Source organism: Trifolium pratense, linkage group LG5, assembly GCF_020283565.1.
Source record: "Trifolium pratense cultivar HEN17-A07 linkage group LG5, ARS_RC_1.1, whole genome shotgun sequence".
In the NCBI taxonomy this organism is placed as follows: domain Eukaryota; kingdom Viridiplantae; phylum Streptophyta; class Magnoliopsida; order Fabales; family Fabaceae; genus Trifolium; species Trifolium pratense.
Window position 1 is genome coordinate 52,100,806 of NC_060063.1, and position 23,287 is coordinate 52,124,092.

The following is a 23,287-nucleotide window of genomic DNA, read 5'->3' on the forward strand; positions in this document are numbered from 1 at the left end:
CACCGACACTTACGATTACACTAAATTATGTCATTTTTCCAAAAAAAAATCGGTGTCGGCGTGTTAGTGTTTTATTCGTGCTTATAGGTTACTACAATTAGATTTTAGATCATATATATAGATTTGCAATTCACTAAAAAAATATACATAGATTTGCATCAAAGATATTTCAGCAAGAAAAAGATAACATAATTAATCAAATTCATAAAAAACATAATTTATCATACCAAAATCATTTTGATAGGTTAAATGGTGTGGATCATCCTATAAGTGGCCTCTTAGAGGAAGAAACCAACTCAAGTATTATTTTTTCACTAACACAATTTTTTAAAATTATTATGCATTAATTAAAAACAATTTGTAAAATATATTTCTAATTAATTTTAGAAATATTAATTAGAATTTTGTACCTTGCATTATAATGAATGATTGTTTTTATAGGCATCGGGAGAGAAGTCATTGAGGATTGATGGAAGGGATCGTTACAAACAAAAAAAATACATTAATGTGTAGACTCGGTAGTCATTGGAGGCATTACTAGTTGTTGCGAGTCAAATAGGATCCAAGGTTAATGGGAAGGTTCCATTGAATTGAACTTTTGTACAACAGACCTTTAGATGATAGTAAACTGAGTCTTTGACCAGTCCAGAACAATATTACTTAAATAATAATTTTAAAATATACATGCACAAAATAGAAAAATTCAATGCATTGCATAATTTTCATAATATATTCAAAATTATCAAATGATACCTAATAAGTGACATAGTTAGTTTTGTCAAAAAAGAATTAGTAATTGGTAAAAAATCATAAAAGTAGTTAGGTTGGTCCAAGTCTTAGACTAATGGAAAACTCAATGACAATTATACTGTGTATGTCTGTTGTTTGAGTGTGCATGTCTCATATATACTATATATATATAGCAATATAATATCAATAAAGTTATATATATGTATGTGGTTTAAAACTAGTTCCACACACGAATGCTTTAATTAAATTCCTTGTGTTGTGAGCATCAAATTAAAGCAAAAGAATGAAGGAAACAATAAGGTACTTAGCAGGCATTGCAGGGCCTAGTGGTTTTGGCTCAAATTCAACTGCAGAACAAGTCACTCAACATTGCTCTTTTCTACCTTCAAATCTAACTGCTCTCATCACTGGTAAGTAACTCAATTTAATCTAACATTACATATATATATTGTAACATGAAAATTTTCAGAAAAATTTGTAGCATGAAATTTTTTGTCACATATAAAGATTTTGTTCTGCGTTTTTTTTACCTTTTCATCTTTCTTGGTTTTGATTCTGTTTTTCCAGATTCTTGAAAACATTCTTTTAGTTTGTCTGTTACTTTATAAATAACATTGTTGTCAGTGTTACTGTAGACAAATACTTTGATCTGCATTTTTTTTATGTTTAACAGAAATCTATATTAAAGTTTTTACTGCAGGATTTTATTAAATTTGATAGAAATTTACAAATTATTTTACTATTAAAAAAAGTTGAACTAGAGACAGAAAATTGTCTTTATTTTTGTAATGTTTTCTTTGGATTTTCACCGCCAGTATCCGGTCCACTGGACCGTCTAATCTGGTTTGGGGGTCAGTTCTGACAACAAGTGGTTCCAACCTCCTACCGATCGCAATTTCGGAGATCGAACCGTGATCCTCCCTACCAAGTCCAGCGCCAAATTTTTGTAATTGGTTTATAATATTTTTTTTATGATAGTTTATTGATATATAATATATGATTAGCTTAGATAATGAATTTTAAATTTTTTGGAATTTTGAATTGAAGGTGCCACTTCTGGTATTGGAGCTGAAACAGCTAGAGTGTTAGCAAAAAAAGGAGTGAGAGTTGTGGTTGGTGCTAGAGACATGAAAAAAGCTATGAAAGTGAGAGAAAAAATCCAAGAGGAGAGTCCTAATGCTGAGGTTATTCTATTGGAGATTGATCTTAGTTCTCTTGCTTCTGTAAAGAGATTTTGTTCAGAGTTTTTAGCTTTAGATTTGCCTCTTAATATTCTCATGTAAGTTTTTTTTATGTAAATTTTGTATTTCCTCCTTCTCATTCATTATATATGCCCGATCCATAAATTATAAGTCAAAATTCACGATAATTTGGTTGCAGCATCATGATCTTTATATTGTAGATAATTTTGTGATCATGATGCGACCACAATCGTGATTGCATTGTGGCTTTAGCAACATAAAAATTAATATGTTGCAGTCCAGATTATGGTCGCAAACCTTTATCTTGTTTTTTTGTATTGAGCTAATAGTTTATTGGAACTAATAAGTTTGTTTTACAGAAACAATGCAGGAGTATACTCTCAGGATCTGGAATTCTCTGAAGAGAAAATTGAATTGACATTTGCTACAAATTATTTAGGTACTTTTTTTTATTCTTATCTATGAGGTTGAAAAGCAATGTTAAATCTGAATTAAAATGCATTAACAAATCAAAGAAAGCAAAGTCATGTATAGTAAAAATTAGGCTCAAATAGTATCCTAGGTGACCTATGTATGAATAATACATTAAAAAAATCTTTGAATGATTTTGTCTGTCTCCTAATTAGGTAGCTATGATTTTACACACAATTTTAATATTCATTCATAATATAAAAATAAATAAATAAATTATATAGCGGTTAATAATTTAAAAAATGACATAATTTAGTGTAATTATAAGTGTTGGGATTAGTGTCCGACACATGCCTGTGTCTGACACCTCGTGCTTCCAGGTGACTATTTAAAACCAAAAATAAAATTGAACAACTATCTACAGTACTTTGGATTTGAAACTCAACATAATATTAATAATTTTATTTGTTTCTTTTGTTCTTAAATTGCAGGACATTTTCTGCTGACAAAGATGTTACTAGAGAAAATGATAGATACTGCAAACATGACAGGAATTCAAGGAAGAATAATAAATGTTTCTTCAGTAATTCATAGCTGGGTGAAAAGATCTTGCTTTAGTTTTAAAGACATGCTCAGTGGAAAAAAGTACAATAACCATTTGTTTCATTTTCTATGCAAAATTAAGAACAAGTTCTATTGCATTAATCAAAATTTAGATACAATACTAATCAATGTTTAATTAACAATAATGTAGTTACAATGGAACACGTGCATATGCTCAATCAAAATTAGCCATGATTCTGCATGTCAAGGAAATGACTAGACAACTAAAGGTTAGAGTTTAAAAATAACCCACAAATTTTCTATTCTTGTGTTCGTTCAAACAAGATCAGATGGTTCAAATTTCAATTTTGATATTTTAGAAAAATAAAATCAAAATTACTTTAAAATCATCGTTTGATGACTGCATACACTACACTGCACCTAATCCAAATCCAACCGTGAAGGAATTGGATTCAGAGCAGTCAGCCATGGTGCAGTCAGGCTGCAGTCAGCTGCTCTGAACCGTTTGATGAAAATCGGACGGCTCAGATCTTAGTGCAGTTTTAGTTTTATAAAATATAAATATTTTAACTTTAAACTCTAAACCGTTCGATTGTAATCGAACAGCTGTGATCTACCGACTGCATGCAGTCACACTCATTGAGTGCACCTAATCCATATCCAACCGTGAATGGTGATAATCATGAAACTAACTAAAAGTTCTTGAAAATTGGAAAATAATTACAGGCAAGGAATGCAAGAGTAACTATTAATGCAGTGCATCCAGGCATTGTGAGGACAGGAATTATAAGAGCACATAAGGGCTTAATACAGGGTAAGTACAAATTAATCTTGCATTGAATAATTTGGTAAAGAAACCTCATATCCTTATTAGTTATTTCACTTTTATAAGGTTGAAGCCAAATTAAGCCACATATTTGCAAAATTCCATGCAGATTCCTTCTTTTTCATTGCATCAAAGCTGCTCAAAACAATATCACAGGTTTGTAAGCAAGTACAGTATATTACTGATTTTTTTATTAGAGATTAAATTGTCTCTTGACGACTCAATCAATTGATTTTGTCTCCTTCTAGAGTGAAAGAAAATACATCTTAATATTATTTTCCATTAAAAGTCGAAGTATTTATTCACAACTTTATTTGAATTAATTAATGTCTCTCTGTAGGGTGCATCAACGACATGTTACGTTGCTCTAAGCCAACAAATAGAAGGGGTGAGTGGGAAATACTTTACTGATTGCAATGAGAGTACCTGCTCAAGTTTTGCAAAGGACGAATCAGAAGCTAAAAAACTATGGAACAATACAAATACCTTACTTCACAAACGCCTAAGGGCATGTTTGGATTGGCGGTGATATTTGACAAATGTTGCATTTTGGAGCCTCAATCGACAAACTCACCGTTCATCCAAAAATAAATTAAGACAAGCAGTAACTGGAAGTCCTTCTTCCTTCTTTTCTAGAACCTGTGTCTAGACATCGTGCATATATATGTGTGTATAATTATCTGTTTATGATTAAGTAGAAGCCAATACTAGAGTTTTAAAAGGAAAATAAAACTACTCCATTATCAAAGGGAAGAGGATTTAGTTTTAGAGTAAATAAATAATACCTAATTTCTTTCATTAGTTGGAGGATGTATGCATGATACATCATCATTTATTGTACAAATAAGAGATTATAAAGCATAAAATCAATATCTTTGTTGACGTTTTGGCAAAATGATGGGCAAGATGTTTACATATAATGCAAGTCACAGTAGTAATAGGAAATTGTTACCTATTTAATCATACCGCACTTTCGCTTTTGAATTCAAACACGTATATTTAGAATTAGAATAAAACTGAAGCGATATTATTCAACAACATAGTCATCTCGACATATCACACTAAGATTCACCTGAAAAGTGAACTTTTAGGACACAAGAGGAGGAAAAGAAAAACCAAAAATCATAGAAATCCATTACCGATACATTGCCAATAAACAATATCAACGCCCTACTCACTGAATATTACATAATTTCGGGAAAATGAAAAGAACTATACAAATAAAACAAGACATAACAATACACAATGATCATAGACAATACATCAACGCAGATTAGTCTGGCATGTGTGAATGTTAGAAAACACTTGGCAACCAGAACGCAGATAAGTCAGGAATGTGCGAATTTGTTTGTTAGCAAACACTTAGCAACCATGGGGAGCTCAGCACATATCATCAAATGAGGTAGCAAACATCCTTTGTATTTTATTTCTTAGTCTGTTACATATATCAGATATAAGTATTAGCTTGTGCAAGAATCATATAAAAAAATCACTCAGAAAGCTTGCCGTTATAACTATTTACAATTAAATGATGAAAGAACACATTAATAATGACCCCCTGCACCTGAAGCACCCCAGGAGGTCAGGTACTCAGGTCCCAAGAATGAGTCAAAATAAAACGCCCAAAAGAAACCCAGCTTAAGCGCAGCTAAGTAGGTCGGAGGCTGGTTATCATTCTTTTAGCATTTCTATTTTTCTCCACTCAAAATCCTTTTAATCCATCATCTTTAAACACAAAATTCAAAAGTGCATAATTTTGCACAGTAAAATGCCTCCCCATTAGATAATGGCTCCATTTACACACTGCCAATAGTTAGCACTATAGCCATTTGCTCTCTTTCATAAACTAATTTCAGTTGTTCCCTCCTATAGTGGTTTGCTATGGAAAGCTAGAGGAGGTCCCTATTGCAGTACAGCAGCACAACTCCGAAGTGTTTCTCGAAACCACAGTTTAAACAATAAACGTCATGACCAAACCTAGAACTGCTGAGACAGGCAGTGAAGTTACTATAGCTTTAATGCTTGGAAAATGTGTTCTGTCTGTTTAGTCCATTAGAAGTTATCTCCGGTGATTCAGTAAGCAGATTGGCAATTAACCTGAATAAGTTCTTTAGAAATTTTCTATAGTATCCTATCAACCCCAAAATCTTCTCAAGGCCTTCATATATTTGGGGATGGCCATTGCATCATTGATTCAGCCTTTACGGGTCTGCCTGCAGGAACCCTTTTTTGCGACACAATGTGGCCAAATACACTCAGATTCTTCAGCAAGTTTACATCTTCTCCTATTCACAACCAGATTATATTGTTGCAACAATCAAAAAACCTTCTTCAGGTGCTCAACATGGTTTTTGTAAGGCTTCACAATTCGTTCATCAACTCTTGGAGGGTAAAAGGTGCTTAAGTAGGGACGAATGACATGCTCAGATAGCAGTTGACTGTATCAATTGCAATGTGTACCTCTTACACCCCCTGTTCCTTCTTTAATCTCTCATATACATTGGCTTAACTACACATTTGGTGCCTTACGTTTATTTTAGGTTTCAATTTGGTCCCTTACGTTTATTTTAGGTTTCAAGTTAGTCCTTTCCGTCAATTTTGTCACATGTGGCAGCCAATTTGCATATGTGGACTGACACGTGGCACTTGGACACACTGACACGTGTACTGTTCAAACGGTGTTAGTGACAAAACTAACGGAAAGGACTGACTTGAAACCTAAAATAAACGTAAGGGACCAAATTGATACATTTTAAACGTAAGGGACCAAATTGAAACCTAAAATAAATGTAAGGGACCAAATGTGTAGTTAAGAGATATACATTCTATACCTTCAGCTAACTACACTACAGTAAATACCTCCTATTAAGTTTTCTACTTGTTATAACTTCTCTGCCCTGTTTGCCCATTGCCCGGTTTATTCTCTATTCTTTCTAAAAAACACACTCTTAACAACAGAGTGCATATCAAAGTACAATAGACAACTGCAACTGAAAAATATCTACATCCCAGAGTGGTGATCCTAAACTTATACCTTGGTAGGAAAATAGAAAATAAAATTCAAGAAATACAACATATGATAATTCATACCTTCAAACGCAGAGACTGACGACATGAGGCAGAATCAGGAGATAAAAGTGCCAAACCTTTCCTTCTACGAATGTTTTTTTTCTTTGTTTGTGCACTACTGCCAGAGAGTTCTACTTGTTCTTCATTTTCTGTGGTTGTAGAATCACTTCTAACGGATGTACCAGGAGCAGATGAAGAGATAAAGGTAGATTCTCCAGGTTCAACTCTCGTTGAAACTATGCTCCCTGTTTAATAGCAATCAAAGAAAGTTACATTTATTATAAGCATCCTTTTCATCCATTTTCAAAAAGTAAGCCAAGTTATTGGACTGATTAAGGAGTTAAGAACTAGAAACTTAAGGTTGAACTGTGGCTGACCAAGGTACAAGATATTATTTTATTGGGCATGAGAAGAAAACATATTAAGAACAATAACATCTATTTCAATAAGTTGAAAAATTCAATAATAAGCTAACGAGAATATTTATCAAATCAAATAAACCACGATTGAATAATTCAATAAATTGTTTAAAAAACATATATTCAATAAATTTTCTTCAACTAATGAATAAACATCATTATAATATCAGGTGCATTTCGAATTATTTTGAATAAATTGGTACAGATATATGTTTTTGTACCATTACACACACACACACACACACACACACACATATCCAATTATGTATATAATAGAATAGATGTACAGACTCATTTGTAAAGAAGATACAGTAATTCATGTTATTTAAATTTACACCCCCCCCCCCCCACACACACACACACAAGGGTAGTTGCACCTAATAACTATGCATAAGAATCAAGTCAAATTCTTTCTCCAGACATAGGCTGCCAAGTCTAACTTATCTTTAGAATTGACAATGGCTTATCGTTTTCGCACCGACAGAAAACCATCTCATTCAGTTTTAGTTTTTAGTGAACATGGATTTGAAAAATTAATGATTAGACTGAAAAAGGGCCATTTAACTCGTTTTACAATTCAAGTGGTCCTTTCAGCTCCAATATGCAAAGCTCCCACTCACAAGAATACATTCATCTAAAAGATAGAAAGGACCATCGTCGTACCTTGTGCCACTGCTTCTTGAAATTTTTTCCTCATTACTCTGACAAACTTAAACAGACCATCTGTCTTGTTTAATTCATGGACCAACTCTTCTATACCATCGAGGGAAGGTTCACATCTTAACACTGAAATATAACCAGACATAGTTTAGGCTTCATGAAGTGTGTCAACATACTCTAAAGATTATAAATAAAATCATATACACTGCTTACACGTGTAAGTATTGTTATCATGGCAGACAGTAAAAGAGTACTCCTCGTTTGGATTCTTCAAATTTATATTCTTGAACGTGAACTTTACCCCTGAAGAACAGAACTAATAAGGATATCAACTTTGAAAAGAAGAACAAAAAGAAACCTTGAGCGGAAAAAATAAATTTCAATTACCACGTCCCCCTTTGACATGAAAGCCAAGTACCCTGTTATACCAAGAGATAGCCTCATGTGTTTCATCTCTATGCTCAATGCTATCATTTGTCTTCCCCTCAGATGCTGCCAAAGCTTCATATGGATGAAAAGAAAAGAGGGACACGGTGAGAGTATATCTTATATAGTACATAACATTTCTCCTAATGCAGTAATTTAAAGTTTAGTAAGTAGAACAAATCGAATAGAATAGATAATATGGAAGAAAGTAAAAAACACAGTTCCAAATTATGATCTGATAAAAGCAATAAATGAAGAACGTGTGAGTTATGACAAACCCAATTTTTAGACAAATATCCTTCAAATCGTATTTTATAACAGATGAACTTAAAATCGTCAAAAATGATTGTACAGGTTGCATGATAATCCATGTCTTATTAGCTCTTTTCTTCCAGAAAAAAAGGCAAATCTTACATGTTGAAACTTGAAGAGCTATGAAAAAAACAATGTTAGCGTCTAGATATGCAGCCTCAAAGTAGATGCAATCTCAATGCTTATGCAAGATGGCTGTAGGCTACTTTAACATATATTATGTGCATGATTTCAAATAGATAAATCAATCATCAATTATCTGCCCTATAAACAAATAAAAATGTATACTTGAAAAGAACACATGCTACAACCATGTCCAATTGTGATGACAACAGCTAGGTAAATGAAAAACAATTCAGTCAATGTTAAGTTCCTTCACCTTTCCACATACAACTACTAAGCGTATGTTTGGTTCCACTATTGGAGAAGTCAAAATTGATTCTAGGGGTGTAAGAATCGATTTTTACACTCAAAATTATTGTTCACCTCAATTTTATATGAATGTATTCAAACATAAATTACTTTACTTTCAACTCAATTTTTGCCAGAATCAATTTTACAGAACCAACTCACTCAAAATATACACTTTGCTCACCAATACCAATCAAATAGCTAGAAATAACGGCGCATTAATTACCAAGAGACTGCTGAGATAGAAATGATGTATATTCTTGCTTCCTGTTTCGATGCTCTTGAATACTTGCATTGAGATTTCCAACTTTTGCCTTTGCAGATGCAATAGCATCTTTCAAAGCCATTCTCTTAGCCTCTTTGCGTGTCCTTTCTGCAAATCAAAAACAAAAATTCACAGATTGAAATTGAAAACCCTAAAACGAAAACAGTAAAATTGAAGTGTAACCTAACCTGCGAGTACTTTAACCAATTCATCTTCCACTTCCTTCAATTTGCCTTTAACTTGTTCTAATTGAACTGAGAGAGAGAAAATTGAGATATCAAAAAACGAAAAAACCCTAATAAGACGAAAAGAGTAAAGTGGAAACCCTAATTTGATGAAATGAAGATACCTTGATATTGAGAAGTTTGTTGAGCAGTGGTTTTGAGGGATTGGATGGATTTGGAGATGGAAGCAGTGAAATAATCAACGGTGTGGATTTGTTGAGTGATAACTTGTTCTGTGTCGAACAAGTTTGAGGTTGAACATTCCATCTTCCTTTGTAAGTGTTGGAATGAATGAATATCAGGTTTTGTTTTTGAATCGCTGATTTAGCCCGCCGTTGTTTCTGCTTTTGATTTTTCTTTCAAGGGACTTTTTGTTTGTATTGTGGGCTACAATAAGAAGTCTCAAATACCTCCTGAAACTTTTAAAAAAATTGTTAAATACCTTCTGATATTTGGAAATTGATAAATACTTCCTAAAATTATAAAAGTCAATCAAGTTGCCTCCTGATACTACCAGTTCGAGTGTACGTCATGGGATAATTTGATTGACGTTTTATAATTTCAAGGGGTATTTGTCTATTTCCAAATTTCGGGGGTGTTTGACGAATTTTGAAATTTCATGATGGTATTTGGCAGTTTACTCATAAGAAGTTTGATAATTTGAAATTACTTTTTTTTTTTACTAATAATTTGAAATTACTAAGGGCTTGTTTGACCCAGTTTTTTTTAGAGTTTATACAAACATCTTATGCAATTTTTATATATTATAAGTTTGTCAAGGTAGTTTATGATAAAATAGCTTATAAAATTACAATTTTCACTAGTGTGAACTTCTAAAATAGCATAAAACCTAATTTATATTGCATAAGCTGTTTGCATAAACTCTAAAAAAAGTTGGGCCAAACGAGCCCTTAATCATTTCATTTTGACATTTTGACTTTAGTTAATTTATGTCAAACAATTGTACAAAAAAAAGGCTTAAATATGAAAACGGTACTTGCAATTACAGTTTGTTTTGATTTTAGCCCATGAAAAAAAAAAAATTGATTTTAGTCCTTGCAAAATACCAAAACTTTTAAAAAAGTCCTTGAGGTGAATTTTTGACTGACATGTGAAGTAGTTGATGATTTGGCAGATACTGACTAAGATTTTTGATGACGTGGAATTAACAGTTAATTTTTATTTAAAAATAAAAAAATGAAAAATAACATGTCAGGTCTTTTTAAAAAAAATATATATTGAAAAATAAAAATAGAAATTTAATATACTTACAAAAAAAAAGTTAATATATTAGATTAAAAAATATATTATAGTTAAAAAAACAAAATAAATTATCAAAAAAAAATATTTGACGGTAAATAAATTATCAAAATAGAAGAAATAAATCACACAAAGAAGAAAGAGGCAAAAATTAGGGTTCATGAATCAAAGTTGCGATTGAAGGATAAATCACGCAAAGAAGAAAGAAGATGTGGAGTAGCAAAGATGGTTCGTCTTCTTCAGCAGAAAAGCTTCATATGCGTGGGTGTCAATTACCCATGGTGATGTACAAAGCCAGTAGTAGAAAACGAAATTACAAAAACAAAATTGAGGAAGATTAACAACAAATAGTAGAAGAACTCTACAATTTGAAGATGATGAACAAAAACTCTTTCTTATCCTAACTTTCAATTTGAATTAACCTCTTACCGTCAAAATAAAATTAACTCATATGCGGTTTAAAGAAGATGAATAGAAACTGTGTTTTTCTTCTTTGCGTGATTTATTTCTTCTATTTTGATAATTTATTTTTTTAAAATCTAATATATTTTTAAATATAATAATATATTAACATTTTTTTTTGTAAGTGTATTGTAATTTTATATTTCTATTTTTCACTTTTTTAATTTTTTTTAATATCTGACATGTTATTTTCCATTTTTTTTAAATAAAAATTAACTGTTAATTCCACGTCATCAAAAATTCTAGTCAGCATCTGTCAAATCATCAACTACTTGACATGTCAGCCAAAAATTCACCTCAATGACCTTTTTAAAAGTTTTGGTATTTTGCAGGAACTAAAATCAAACTTTTTTTTTGCAGGGACTAAAATCAAAAAATTTGATGAAGAAAAAAAAGTGTAGACACAAGAGAGATGTAAAGATGATGTCTGTCTAATACCGTAAATGTCACATTTGAGAAAATGACACAACCTATAGAGCACAAGTTGTCACCCGTAGGTAATTTATTATGAATGTGCCTCCAAACAGTGACAAACTTAAATAGTGGATATCTTCGTGTCAAACCATTTTGGTTAAAGGAAGCAAGTGACTAGGAGATCTATGAGATTTATAAGCCTCCTTAAAATTGAGAGAGTTTTCCCCTTTATGAGCTTTTTCTTCCATGGAAATCAATTGCTCCCCCCTTAAATTCTTTTGTTCTCATTGTCTATTCCTCCAGCAGTAGAAAACCCTTAACGGTTAAGACTCAAACCGTTACAATAAATAAGTGACTAAGAAAATGACGGATCATATTGGCTAAGCTTAGGTCCCAAAACACCAAAAAGCATATGGTTGAGAAAGGTCCCATCATCCGTGTGGCACAATAGAATCCAAACCATATGCCATCCAACCAAATAGTTTACTTCTTATTCTTTACTTCAATAAATGTAAATCCCATTTTGTTTCCTACCTTAGCTAGATGTGTGTCTTTCATTGTCCTCAATCATTTATATTTTTGCCCAACACACCCAAGAAAAAATCACCAAATTTTAGAGGTTGGCATTTTAAGCCATTGTCACAAAAATTAGGTAAACGAAGGTGTTCTAGTTTTCTAGTGTGACTAGAAAGGATGGTCGAGACTGGTAAGGAAACATTTTGTCTCGGAGGTAGGGTTGTATATTCAAGTATTCTGATATTCAAGTCAATATATGTAAGTATCTCTTGTCTCTCGTTACCTGTTAGAGTAGGTTGGTGAGGAATAATATGGTTTTAGAGGATGCTAGAGCGTGAGAGACTTTGGGCCTTCAAGTTTTTATTCATGACGGATTGGACATTGACCCAATTAAAAACACAAGGTATCCAACAAATAACATTAAAATTCCTAAGATCTATTTAAGAGATTGATAAATACGGACTCAAATCATGTGAAGTCAGTGACTACGTGTTAATGTGTTGCAGTCAAGCATTTCTTACAGTCTGATCTTGATCGAACGGTCCATAATAAATGTATATTTTGATTTTATAAAAAATAAAGTTTCAGTCTCTAAATTTTAAACCGTCTGATTTAAATCGGACAATCAGAAACGCGTAACTACATGACTGCATGCAGTCACTATTGCACAGGATCCGGATCCAGACGAATACCTCTCGCAACTTTATTTTTCATATCCATCGGTCATAGATCAATATTTGGATTAAATGGTTAAAAGTCCTTAGACCATGTTGATTATAGTTTACTACATCAAATTTACATAAGGCTGTCGTGTGTCATGGCTGGCTTGGCCCTTTTAGTGACTAGAATTCCCTCTCATGTGCCCTTTTCTATCACATAGCTCGTGCTTAGATTCCCAGTATGAACACACTTGTCAAATAATTCAATTAAAATATCTTAAAATAGCAGCATCATCACGAGGGGTAGTAGTATATATCTGTAATTTTGTGTGATAAATCACCATGTGTCAACCAAAAAACCAAAATATAATTGATTCATTTTCTACAGTCACGCGACATCACGTGAAATCTTTGCATATTTTATAGTACTAATGTTCAAAGTCACATAGAAAAAAAGAATTAAACCTTAACAAGTAAGATTCAAACTAAATTTTAAAATAAAATGGATATAGTCATCACTTAATGGTTTATATTTGAGATGGTTTTGATTTTAAATTAAATAAAATATAGGAGTATAAGAGATTCTCAGGACAAATGGACAGTGTCATAGATCGCATCATAATGTGAATTTTTATTTTTACAAAATGGAGCAGGTTTTGTATTCATGAGAAATGAGAATGCCCTCATGAATTTTCTTAACCTGGCTCAGATCTAAAGTTATAACATCTATATAACATATAAGACTATGTGAGTTTGAAATCCAAGTCCACTAAGAAAATATATATAGTAAAATAAAATTCAAATTTGAATGAGATCAAGACACATAGCAGAAGGAACTTTATTCCAAAAGTTTAATTTTCCTTTTAATGTTCTGCTGCAAATTTTCAAAACATGTGAAAGGATAATTTTAATTGGTAATCAATTATTATTGCATGTGAAATTTTCTTTACATGTCATATGCCTGTAGCAAAAGAAGGCAAAACTTTTTTCTGATTAAGGCTTTGCCTTGCTAATGACTCTTTAACTAACGGTTTTGTCAATTTTTAGTTTTCTGTTATATTATCATTAGAAATGTCACTAAGTACATAAAAGAAATATGTCCAACACCGTATTTTTTTGTATAAAAATTAGATACAATGTTGGTTTTCATTACTTTTTCCCCTCTTTTTCAATTATTACAACAGTTATAAGTGGTGTATTTTTATACAGTATTGGATACTATGTCAATTTTTTAATGTTCAAATAACATCATTCTATTATTGTTCTGGACTGTGTCTTAGGCCCAATAGCTGAGGTAATCCTCCTCCTCAATTGTCAAGCACGGCTCAAACATCGTAGGTCCAAGATTGCGCGCTTCTGCCCAACGGACACAATATCCTGCCATATTGCAACGCCTGACATCGGAATGATGGACATTTATTGCCCATCATGGCTCCTCAGCCATTCTCCAATGGCTATTGATGACGATGACGTGCTCATCAATGACCTTGGTCCGGCACCGGGGGCTATATATATTTCTCTCATGCAGAGGAGTCAAGTACATTATTCTTACTCTTAAAACCTTTGCTTCAGGCATTTCACTGATTTGAGCATCGGTGCTACAAAACCCCCCTCCCATTCTCCGGAACGAAAGAGGAGCACCACCAGACAAAGGTCAACTCTGATCAAGGTAAGATCAATTATTATAACCTAAAGGTGTAGTTCTAGTCTATGAAGCATGAACATAGACATGACAGACGACACTGATAATAATTTAAGAAAATAACATAATTTATTGTAATCATATGTATCAGTGTTAGATACCAACACTTTGTTTGACACTGAACAAGCCTAATCCAAAAAGTGTGCACAATTCACATGTTCTAGTTACAATCCTTATATCAAAGATGTGAATCTATATACATAGCATGTACTCATGTACCAATTCATTTCATTCAATCAAAATCATATAAAAAATTGCAAAACTTGCCTGTCACCAGCCCACCTCATATGATGGAAAGGATTATTGCAATCTTTAATTTTATAACATGATTTCTTTTATGAAAAAAGTAACATAAAATTATTAATTTAATGTAAAAACAATATTTTATCATTAATTAACCGTATATAGATCTAAGTGACAAAATGAAGAGTCATACTCAAAACTAGTTGGCCTTTGGCAGAATGTGTTATTGCAGACAAAATGCGCCTGCCCATATTTTCAGGACAAAATTCGTCTCATCCATCTAAACTACAAGAGAAAATAATAAAATGAAAACTTATTTATTATTATAATAATGAAAATGAAGGCACATCAAAAGATAAGAAATTTATATAAAAACAAAATTCAGAAAAAATGCATTCACCCACCTGTCTTTGTTGCTCACTCTCAAAAATTTAAAAACTGTTATAATCTTTCTCCCCACCATTGCACTCAACTTGAAACATAAACAAATACTTATAAACAACCATATCTAAAATTCCATTTCTCTCCCCTTCAAAAACATCATGGCCTAGCTGTTTCTTGGATCAAGAGATTCTGGCTAATTTTTAATTCATTCATAACTCTTTTATTTTGAAGTAACCCACAAGACATGATTTGGTTCCTTCTTGTTGTTCCTCCCTAGGCTCAAAAATCAATCAAACCTTTTTTTTTTCCTTCTACTTGTAACTTGTGTGCTCTTTCATTGGAGTTTGTAGCAGCATAGTTGTAATGCCTGTAAATCAATGGACCCTTTTTTTCTTATTCTTTTTCCTTTTACTTCCACACCATTCTTTTCTATCTTTTGCAGTAAACCCACAAGGGGAAGCTCTTCTTTCATGGAAGAGAACCTTGAATGGATCCTTGGAGATATTGAGTAATTGGGACCCAATTCAAGATACACCATGTAGCTGGTATGGAGTGAGTTGCAACATGAAGAACCAAGTAGTACAATTGGATCTGAGATATGTGGATTTGCTTGGAAAACTTCCAACAAATTTCACTTCATTGTTCTCCATGACTAGTCTTATCTTAACCGGAACGAATCTCACTGGTTCGATCCCAAAAGAATTAGGCAATCTTTTTGAACTCAGCTACTTGGACTTGAGTGACAATGCATTGAGTGGCGAAATCCCGAGTGAGCTTTGTTACTTGCCTAAACTCGAGGAACTTCATCTGAACTCGAATGAGCTTGTAGGGTCGATACCAATAGCAATTGGGAGCCTCACAAAGTTAACAAAGCTGATCTTATATGACAATCAGCTTAGTGGAAAAATTCCGAACACAATCGGTAACATGAAGAATCTTCGAGTGATAAGAGCTGGTGGAAACAAGAATCTAGAAGGACCTATACCACAAGAAATTGGAAACTGTTCCAATTTGATCATGTTGGGATTAGCAGAAACAAGCATCTCTGGTTTCATTCCACCAACAATTGGACTATTGAAGAAACTTGAAACATTGGCAATTTACACATCACTCCTCTCTGGCCAAATTCCACCCGAAATTGGTGACTGCACAAATCTTGAAAACATTTACCTTTATGAAAACTCACTCACAGGTTCCATTCCAACCAAATTAGGAAACCTTAACAATCTCAAAAACCTGTTACTCTGGCAGAACAACTTAGTTGGCACCATTCCCCAAGAGATTGGGAATTGTAACCAATTATCAGTGATCGACGCGTCAATGAATTCAATAACAGGAAACATTCCAAAAACCTTTGGAAATTTAACTTTGCTAGAAGAACTTCAACTGAGTGTGAACCAAATCTCTGGCGAAATTCCTGCAGAATTAGGCAACTGTCATCAACTAACTCACGTGGAGCTCGATAACAACCTGATAACCGGTACAATACCTTCCGAATTAGGTAACCTTGGGAATCTAACATTGTTGTTCTTATGGCATAATAGGTTACAAGGTAATATACCTTCATCTCTTTCTAATTGTGAAAACCTTGAAGCTATTGATCTGTCACAAAATGGATTAACAGGTCCAATACCGAAAGGGATATTCGAGCTCAAGAATCTGAATAAGCTTTTGCTTCTTTCTAATAATCTCTCTAGTAAAATCCCTTCTCAAATTGGGAATTGTTCATCTCTTATTCGCTTTCGAGCCAATAATAACAACATTACTGGTACCGTTCCTTCGGAGATTGGAAATCTTAAGAATTTGAATTTTCTTGACCTAGGGAGCAATAGAATAGAAGGGGTTATACCGGAGAAAATCTCCGGCTGCCGGAATCTTACCTTTTTGGACTTGCATTCCAATTCCATCGCCGGAAGTTTGCCGGAGAGTTTGAGTCAGCTTGTTTCTCTTCAATTTCTTGATGTCTCCGATAACATGATCGAAGGTGTATTAAGTCCTGCTCTCGGTTCTCTCGCTGCTCTCACCAAACTGATTCTCAGGAAGAATCGAATCTCCGGTTCGATTCCGATGAAACTCGGTTCATGTGTCAAGTTGCAGTTGCTGGACCTCAGCAGTAATCAACTCTCCGGTGAAATCCCCGGCAGCATCGGAGACATTCCGGCGCTGGAAATAGCTTTGAATCTGAGCACAAACCAACTCACCGGCGAGATTCCTAGGGAGTTTTCAGATTTAACGAAGCTCGGAGTACTTGACTTATCTCACAATGTTCTCGCCGGAAACCTAGATTATCTCGCCGGATTGGAAAATCTCGTGGTTCTCAATATCTCAAACAACAAATTCTCCGGTCACATTCCGAACACACCGTTCTTCGAGAAGCTTCCTATGAACGTTCTCTCAGGGAATCCTTCACTATGCTTCGTCGGCAACCAGTGCAGCGGCGATGGTGGTGGAAAATCAGGTCGCCGTGCGAGGGAAGCGCGCGTGGTGATGATCGTTCTTCTTTGCGTCGCGTGTGTTTTACTCATGGCGGCGCTGTATGTTGTCGTCGCAGCAAAACGACGCGGGGACCAAGAAAACGACGTGGAGCTAAATGGAAAAGACTGTGACGTGGACATGGTCCCACCTTGGGAGGTGACACTGTACCAAAAACTCGATCTGTCCATATCCGACGTGGTAAAATGCGTCTCTGCGGGCAACATTATCGGCCACGGCCGATCGGGCGTTGTTTATAAAGCTACCATGCCAGCAACGGGTTTAACCATCGCGGTTAAAAAGTTTCGTACGTCAGAGAAATTCTCAGCGTCGTCATTTTCTTCAGAGATTGCCACGCTAGCAAGAATCCGACACCGAAATATTGTCCGGTTATTAGGTTGGGGTGCAAACCGGAGGACAAAGTTACTGTTCTATGATTTTTTACCGAACGGTAATTTGGATGCAATGTTACACGAGGGGTGTACGGGATTAGCAGTCGAATGGGAGACACGACTTAAGATAGCTTTGGGTGTTGCCGAAGGTTTGGCTTATTTGCACCACGATTGTGTTCCTGCTATATTGCATCGAGATGTTAAGGCGCAAAATATTTTGTTGGGAGATAGATATGAAGCGTGTTTGGCTGATTTTGGATTCGCTCGTTTTGTTGAAGAACCTCGCTCTTCATTTTCCGTTAATCCTCAATTCGCAGGTTCTTACGGCTACATTGCTCCCGGTAATTACTCTAATTCATGTTTCCTTTTATAATTTACTTGTTTAACTAATTGGAACTTAATTTAATCTTGTTTAGACCAATTTAGACGTAAGATGGTTCTGAAATGCTGACTGCAAATGATATGAATCCTTGCAGTAACTAATAGATAAGATAAGCAACAGTGATTATAAAGTTAATTAGACTAGTTACCTGTTAGATGTGAGACAGATGATTTACACTTTTTAAAAGAGAAATATGATTTACAGACGATTCATGACATCAATATATCTAAGATCTTTAAAGTACTTAAATTATAGGTACAGTTTGTTTAAATGATTGAGGTTTTTTACATGTGAAAATTATCATTCATGGACCATATGGGTATGATTGAAAGTAATGGGGACCGTACGGCCATTTTCTGTTAAAGGGTGACATTGCTTCTTTTGTCGCTTTTTTATTTTTGGTTTCAATTAATCTTGTACACATCAAGTAGTACTTGACCACACGAAGTCACAACTAAACTCACATGCATTTGGACAAACATAATTAATAAGACATAACAGTTAATAGTTCCGCGGCGGCACAAAAGCCAAATCATCATCATATGCTTAATCAATAACGTGTATCCTATTATGTTTTACTTATCTTACCGTCGAACTCTGGATTACTGGGATCTATGCTTCTGGGAACCAAAAGGTTGATACAAAACGAAAAAAAAGTGTATCCTATGATATGATCTAACCTGTTTATTTTTATGTTTGGTTGGAATTTTGCAGAGTATGCTTGTATGCTTAAAATAACAGAGAAAAGTGATGTATACAGCTTTGGTGTGGTACTACTAGAGATAATAACAGGGAAAAGACCAGTTGATCCATCATTCCCAGATGGAATTCATGTTATTCAATGGGTTAGGGAGCATTTAAAGAGTAAGAAGGATCCAATTGAGGTCATTGATTCCAAGCTTCAAGGTCATCCAGATACACAAATACAAGAGATGTTACAAGCACTTGGTATCGCTTTATTGTGTACTAGTAATCGAGCTGACGATCGGCCCACCATGAAGGATGTCGCTGCATTATTGAGAGAAATTCAACATGACACTACATCAGGTGCTGAACCCCACAAGCCTAAAAGATCCGAAGCTTCGTCGTATTCTTCTTCTTCGGTGACCCCAGCTCAATTGTTGCTTCTACAATCCAATTCACATTCCTCATCTATTTCCTATTCCTCTTCCTCAGCCGCGGCAGCCTACCATTCACCAAGGACGAGTTTGACATAAATAAAAAGCTATTGATTTCTGTATTTTAGGACATAGATAAGATGTTGTTTAGATTTATTTTGATTGATTAGATTTTTAGTTGCAGTAATTAACATTTAGTGTAATGTGAGCATTGTAAATGTGCTCTGCTTATTCCGATTTATGACAAGATAAGGCAAAGTGAATTGAGTGTACAGCAGCTTAATTAATTCACATGATTTTGTTGTTTTTCTTAGCCACAATTTTTCATCCACAAAACAGACTTAAACTTGAAATCCGTTTCAAGTATCCTAAATTTATTTTTCGGTCAACTACGATTTTTTCATTCACGAGACTTGAACAGAGTTGAACATGAGACCTAACTTAGTTTAAGATAACCAGTTTATTTTCTTCTAACAATGTTGGTATTTCAGAATCATCCACAAGGCTTAAATTTGTGATCCGCTTTAAAATATTCTACATTTATTTTTGGTCAACTGCATTTTTTTTTTCATCCATTGTGACTTGAACTAACTTAACTTAAGATAACAGAATTTAGTTTCTTCTGACGATGTTAGTATTTTTTTCACCACTAGTATCCGGCTCACTAGATTGTCTAATCTGATTCAGGGGTCAATTCTGACATCAAGTGGTTCTAGCCCCCTCCCGATCGCACTGTGGTTCTCCCTACCAAGTCTAACGTCAATCACCATTGAACCAACTAACGACTGGTTAACGATGTCCGTATTTTAGTCCCATTAATTATGGCCTTAATTTTAACACATCTTAATTCCCATTTCTAAAATATGTACTTGATGATTGATGAAGGTTATATAGTAATGGTACAAAAAAAAAGGTGAAAAACAAAGGGGCTATAAGAAGTTATTTCCATCTATTCTTAAAAAGGGGGCAATAAGTGTGAATGGTACTATTGCACTGAATGCCAAGGAGTAAAATTTAGAGATGTCAGGTTGAGCTAGGATGTAAACTATCAATAGGTACATTTTGGAGCCCTCTTTAGGTTCCTTTATGATTGTTGGTGATTACATGAAAAGAAGTGAGTTGGCATGTCTTCATTCAACTACTCTTTAGCTAGGCCCTCACCATGTGATGTAGGATCATTCTGCATTCAAGTCAAGAACACTTATGGTCAAGCAATCTCAAGTATAAATAAATTCACCATATATTAAAAACCATACATTGTACATACATTATACAACTTAGTAACTCACTTTAGCTTTCAAAGAGGTTTTTCCAATTATGTATCCCTTGACAGGTAAAGGGCACATACAAATCTTTCCTTAATTCTCAGGGACATCTTAATGACTCTAACCAAATGCACATGTAGATTATTATTGTGTAGTACATACAAACTTTAGTGCCCCCCCCCCCCCCCCCCCCCCCCCCCTCATTCAAGAGATGAGATCTATCAACTAGTACTTTACAATTACAAAGAAAATGAACATGTTATGTGAGCTTCCATCATATAAAGAAAAGGAAAATGATAGCTTACCAAGGTAATAGTTTAAGATGTAGGCTTAATGGTAAGAATTTGACTTGTAATCTCAAGGACGAAGTTTAATTTTCTCAAAACTAATCATAAATATTAATATCATTATCATGAATTAAAAAGTTTATGAACATGTTTGTAAGACTTATCTCTACTCACAATCAAAATATTGTTAGGTTGAACATCTTTATTCGAATTTAAATTCAAGAATTCAGAATTGAGTGTGTGAAATTTATATTGTTCTTGTTATTTTATTTAAAGAGAAGAGAAAAATAAAAAAGTTCATGAGTCATGACAAGTTACCACACTTGTTGCATACATGTACTCTCTTTATTTTCCTTCTTTTGCTTAAGTTTTGGAGATTCATATGCTCAATACTATTGCCATAAAAGGTATGGCCGGTAACGAAAGTCAATTTACACATGCTATATGTATGGCCGATAAAAGGATAAATTGCAATGTGGGGAATTTTTGTTGAAAAAAGTGAGGAAACAAAATAAGTTACAGGGTCATGAGTCATATAGGTTGATAATTCTTATCTTGTATAGTTTGATGCACTAAAATTAACTGATGTAGAAAGAAATTTCTTTATCAAATTATAATCATATAGTTGTGTAGCTAAAATGATTGATTTTTATTAGGAACCAAGCAAAGATCTGTACTAAATACCAAATATAAATTTGAATAGCTTAAAATCGCCTTTACAATTCTATAAAATTGGTTTGTAAGTTGAGGATTGTCATTACTTTATAAACATATATTCGGACCATCTTGCAACCGATGTAGGAATTCTTAACACACCTCCTTGCGCCCAGCATTGGCTTGGGGGTAGATATAAATGATGGATGACCCGATCAGAAACTTGATAGTAGGCGGTCCAGCAGATCGTGGAGAGGCTCTGATACAATCTTAGAGTTGAGAGTTGAACTTAACTCAACCCTAGGAAAATCCTATCATAAAGGGTGACTGAGGGAAATATTAGTAATAAATAGACAAATGCAATAATTTATAACGGTAGCTATTTTGAATGGGTCAGAACTAGCTAGAAGATTCCAATAATGGTGTTTGCCACATGAAGGTTCTGGTATGGCGGAGGAACACTACAACAATTGTTGTCTTTGGCAACAATGTTTTATGCAACATGTAAAAATTGTTACCTAAAAGTGACTTAGTCAACAAATTATGACTGTTGCCAATTCTTTGTAGGAAACGCTAAATAATTGTTCAAAGCACGATGGAGAAAGATCTTCGACAGTGTGGCGAAGATACATGCAAAACATGTTAACACTTTGAACTCAGTTCAGCATGTGATAGAAGTGGAGAATATGCAAATAGCGAATGAATTATATTTTGGCGTGACTTCACACTTCCAAAGATCCTTAATGTAAGTAACATAATTTGGTGAGGTGAACGAAATCCATTGAGGTGATCTTTGTTGAAGAGATTTAGCCCCCAATAAATTGAGGCATTGATATGGGTTGCAGCGTAGTCCTGAGCAGTAGTCATGTTACGCTTCTCCTATCAATAATTTGCATGAATTAAGGTTATTTTACTGTAAAAAAAAAGAGTCAAGATTTAATATTGTTTCCGAATGCATGCTATGTAGTCGGACAATTTTTGACCATTTGATATATCGGATGGTTTGAAAAGAGTATATTTACATTTTGACCATATGATAAATGTTTTTTCGTGTATGCACATCAATCCTGTAAATTACAATTACTAGTGTGTTTTGATTTCAGTTCGGAAGTCTCAAAGGATTGGCTCAAAACTAAAATCCTTTCAAACTAAAATGTAAACACAGTATGTTATGGAATGTGGAGTTATTACTTGAATAGTAGGAACATAAAGCATGTTCAATGGTGATTTTGTTTGAGTGTAAGAAGTCTTTCCTGTCTGGGTTGAAATTTGTTGGGCTAATAATCTCAACGAACTAGAGCACCTGGGCTGACACGGCCAAGGTGGAAAATGAACAGAATCCTCTCAAGGGTGTTCATAAGTACGGCTGGTTCATTCAATTCGGCGACCCAACCCACATTTTACCTGAATCCATTCAAATATAGGTCTACCCAGATCAATCTGTTCAAACCCGAAGTATTTTGGTTCGAGTAACAAATTTATGATTCGAAATCTATGGATACACGAACTCAACCTGTTTAAAAACTGTTACATTTTTT

At 34.0% G+C, this 23,287-nt stretch overlaps 3 protein-coding genes across 4 annotated transcripts; 2 read left to right on the top strand and 1 right to left on the bottom strand.

The window, feature by feature from the left end:
- Positions 1-930: 930 nt before the first annotated feature.
- On the top strand, positions 931-4,635 carry LOC123885266 (short-chain dehydrogenase TIC 32 B, chloroplastic). Of its 2 annotated transcripts, XM_045934542.1 has the most exons (8): positions 933-1,160; positions 1,798-2,029; positions 2,312-2,391; positions 2,855-3,008; positions 3,118-3,196; positions 3,654-3,741; positions 3,863-3,909; positions 4,094-4,635. In XM_045934542.1, the coding sequence occupies exons 1-8, from the start codon at positions 1,034-1,036 to the stop codon at positions 4,280-4,282; spliced, it is 996 nt and encodes a 331-aa protein (XP_045790498.1). In that variant the 5' UTR covers positions 933-1,033; the 3' UTR covers positions 4,283-4,635. The 2 variants fall into 2 exon arrangements, with proteins under 2 accessions (XP_045790499.1, XP_045790498.1); XM_045934543.1 differs by lacking the exon at positions 4,094-4,635 and having other exon boundaries at positions 931-1,160; positions 3,820-3,909.
- Positions 4,636-4,865: 230 nt separating this feature from the next.
- Positions 4,866-9,947, bottom strand: LOC123885267 (kinetochore protein SPC25 homolog). The gene is made up of 8 exons (XM_045934545.1): positions 9,665-9,947; positions 9,504-9,569; positions 9,277-9,423; positions 8,289-8,402; positions 8,115-8,204; positions 7,905-8,027; positions 6,844-7,067; positions 4,866-5,188 (listed from the first exon to the last, which is right to left on the bottom strand). Exons 1-8 carry the CDS (start codon positions 9,804-9,806, stop codon positions 5,177-5,179), a joined length of 918 nt encoding a protein of 305 aa, XP_045790501.1. The 5' UTR covers positions 9,807-9,947; the 3' UTR covers positions 4,866-5,176.
- Positions 9,948-15,020: 5,073 nt separating this feature from the next.
- Positions 15,021-19,856, top strand: LOC123883890 (leucine-rich repeat receptor-like serine/threonine-protein kinase RGI4). Its single transcript, XM_045932845.1, has 2 exons — positions 15,021-18,384; positions 19,140-19,856. Exons 1-2 carry the CDS (start codon positions 15,543-15,545, stop codon positions 19,640-19,642), a joined length of 3,345 nt encoding a protein of 1,114 aa, XP_045788801.1. The 5' UTR covers positions 15,021-15,542; the 3' UTR covers positions 19,643-19,856.
- The last annotated feature ends 3,431 nt before the right edge of the window (positions 19,857-23,287 follow it).

What these genes read in the sequence shown, in the direction of transcription:
- LOC123885266 (XM_045934542.1), top strand. Translation starts at nt 1,034, where the DNA reads ATGAAGGAAACAATAAGGTACTTAGCAGGCATTGCAGGGCCTAGTGGT. An exon ending in TTGCCTCTTAATATTCTCAT is followed by an intron (nt 2,030 to 2,311) that starts GTAAGTTTTTTT and finishes TTTGTTTTACAG; the next exon opens with AAACAATGCAGGAGTATACT. An exon ending in ATTTGCTACAAATTATTTAG is followed by an intron (nt 2,392 to 2,854) that starts GTACTTTTTTTT and finishes CTTAAATTGCAG; the next exon opens with GACATTTTCTGCTGACAAAG.
- LOC123885267 (XM_045934545.1), bottom strand. Translation starts at nt 9,806, where the DNA reads ATGGAATGTTCAACCTCAAACTTGTTCGACACAGAACAAGTTATCACT. An exon ending in ACAAACTTCTCAATATCAAG is followed by an intron (nt 9,570 to 9,664) that starts GTATCTTCATTT and finishes TCTCTCTCTCAG; the next exon opens with TTCAATTAGAACAAGTTAAA. An exon ending in TCATGTCAAAGGGGGACGTG is followed by an intron (nt 8,205 to 8,288) that starts GTAATTGAAATT and finishes TCTGTTCTTCAG; the next exon opens with GGGTAAAGTTCACGTTCAAG.
- LOC123883890 (XM_045932845.1), top strand. Translation starts at nt 15,543, where the DNA reads ATGCCTGTAAATCAATGGACCCTTTTTTTCTTATTCTTTTTCCTTTTA. An exon ending in TTACGGCTACATTGCTCCCG is followed by an intron (nt 18,385 to 19,139) that starts GTAATTACTCTA and finishes GGAATTTTGCAG; the next exon opens with AGTATGCTTGTATGCTTAAA.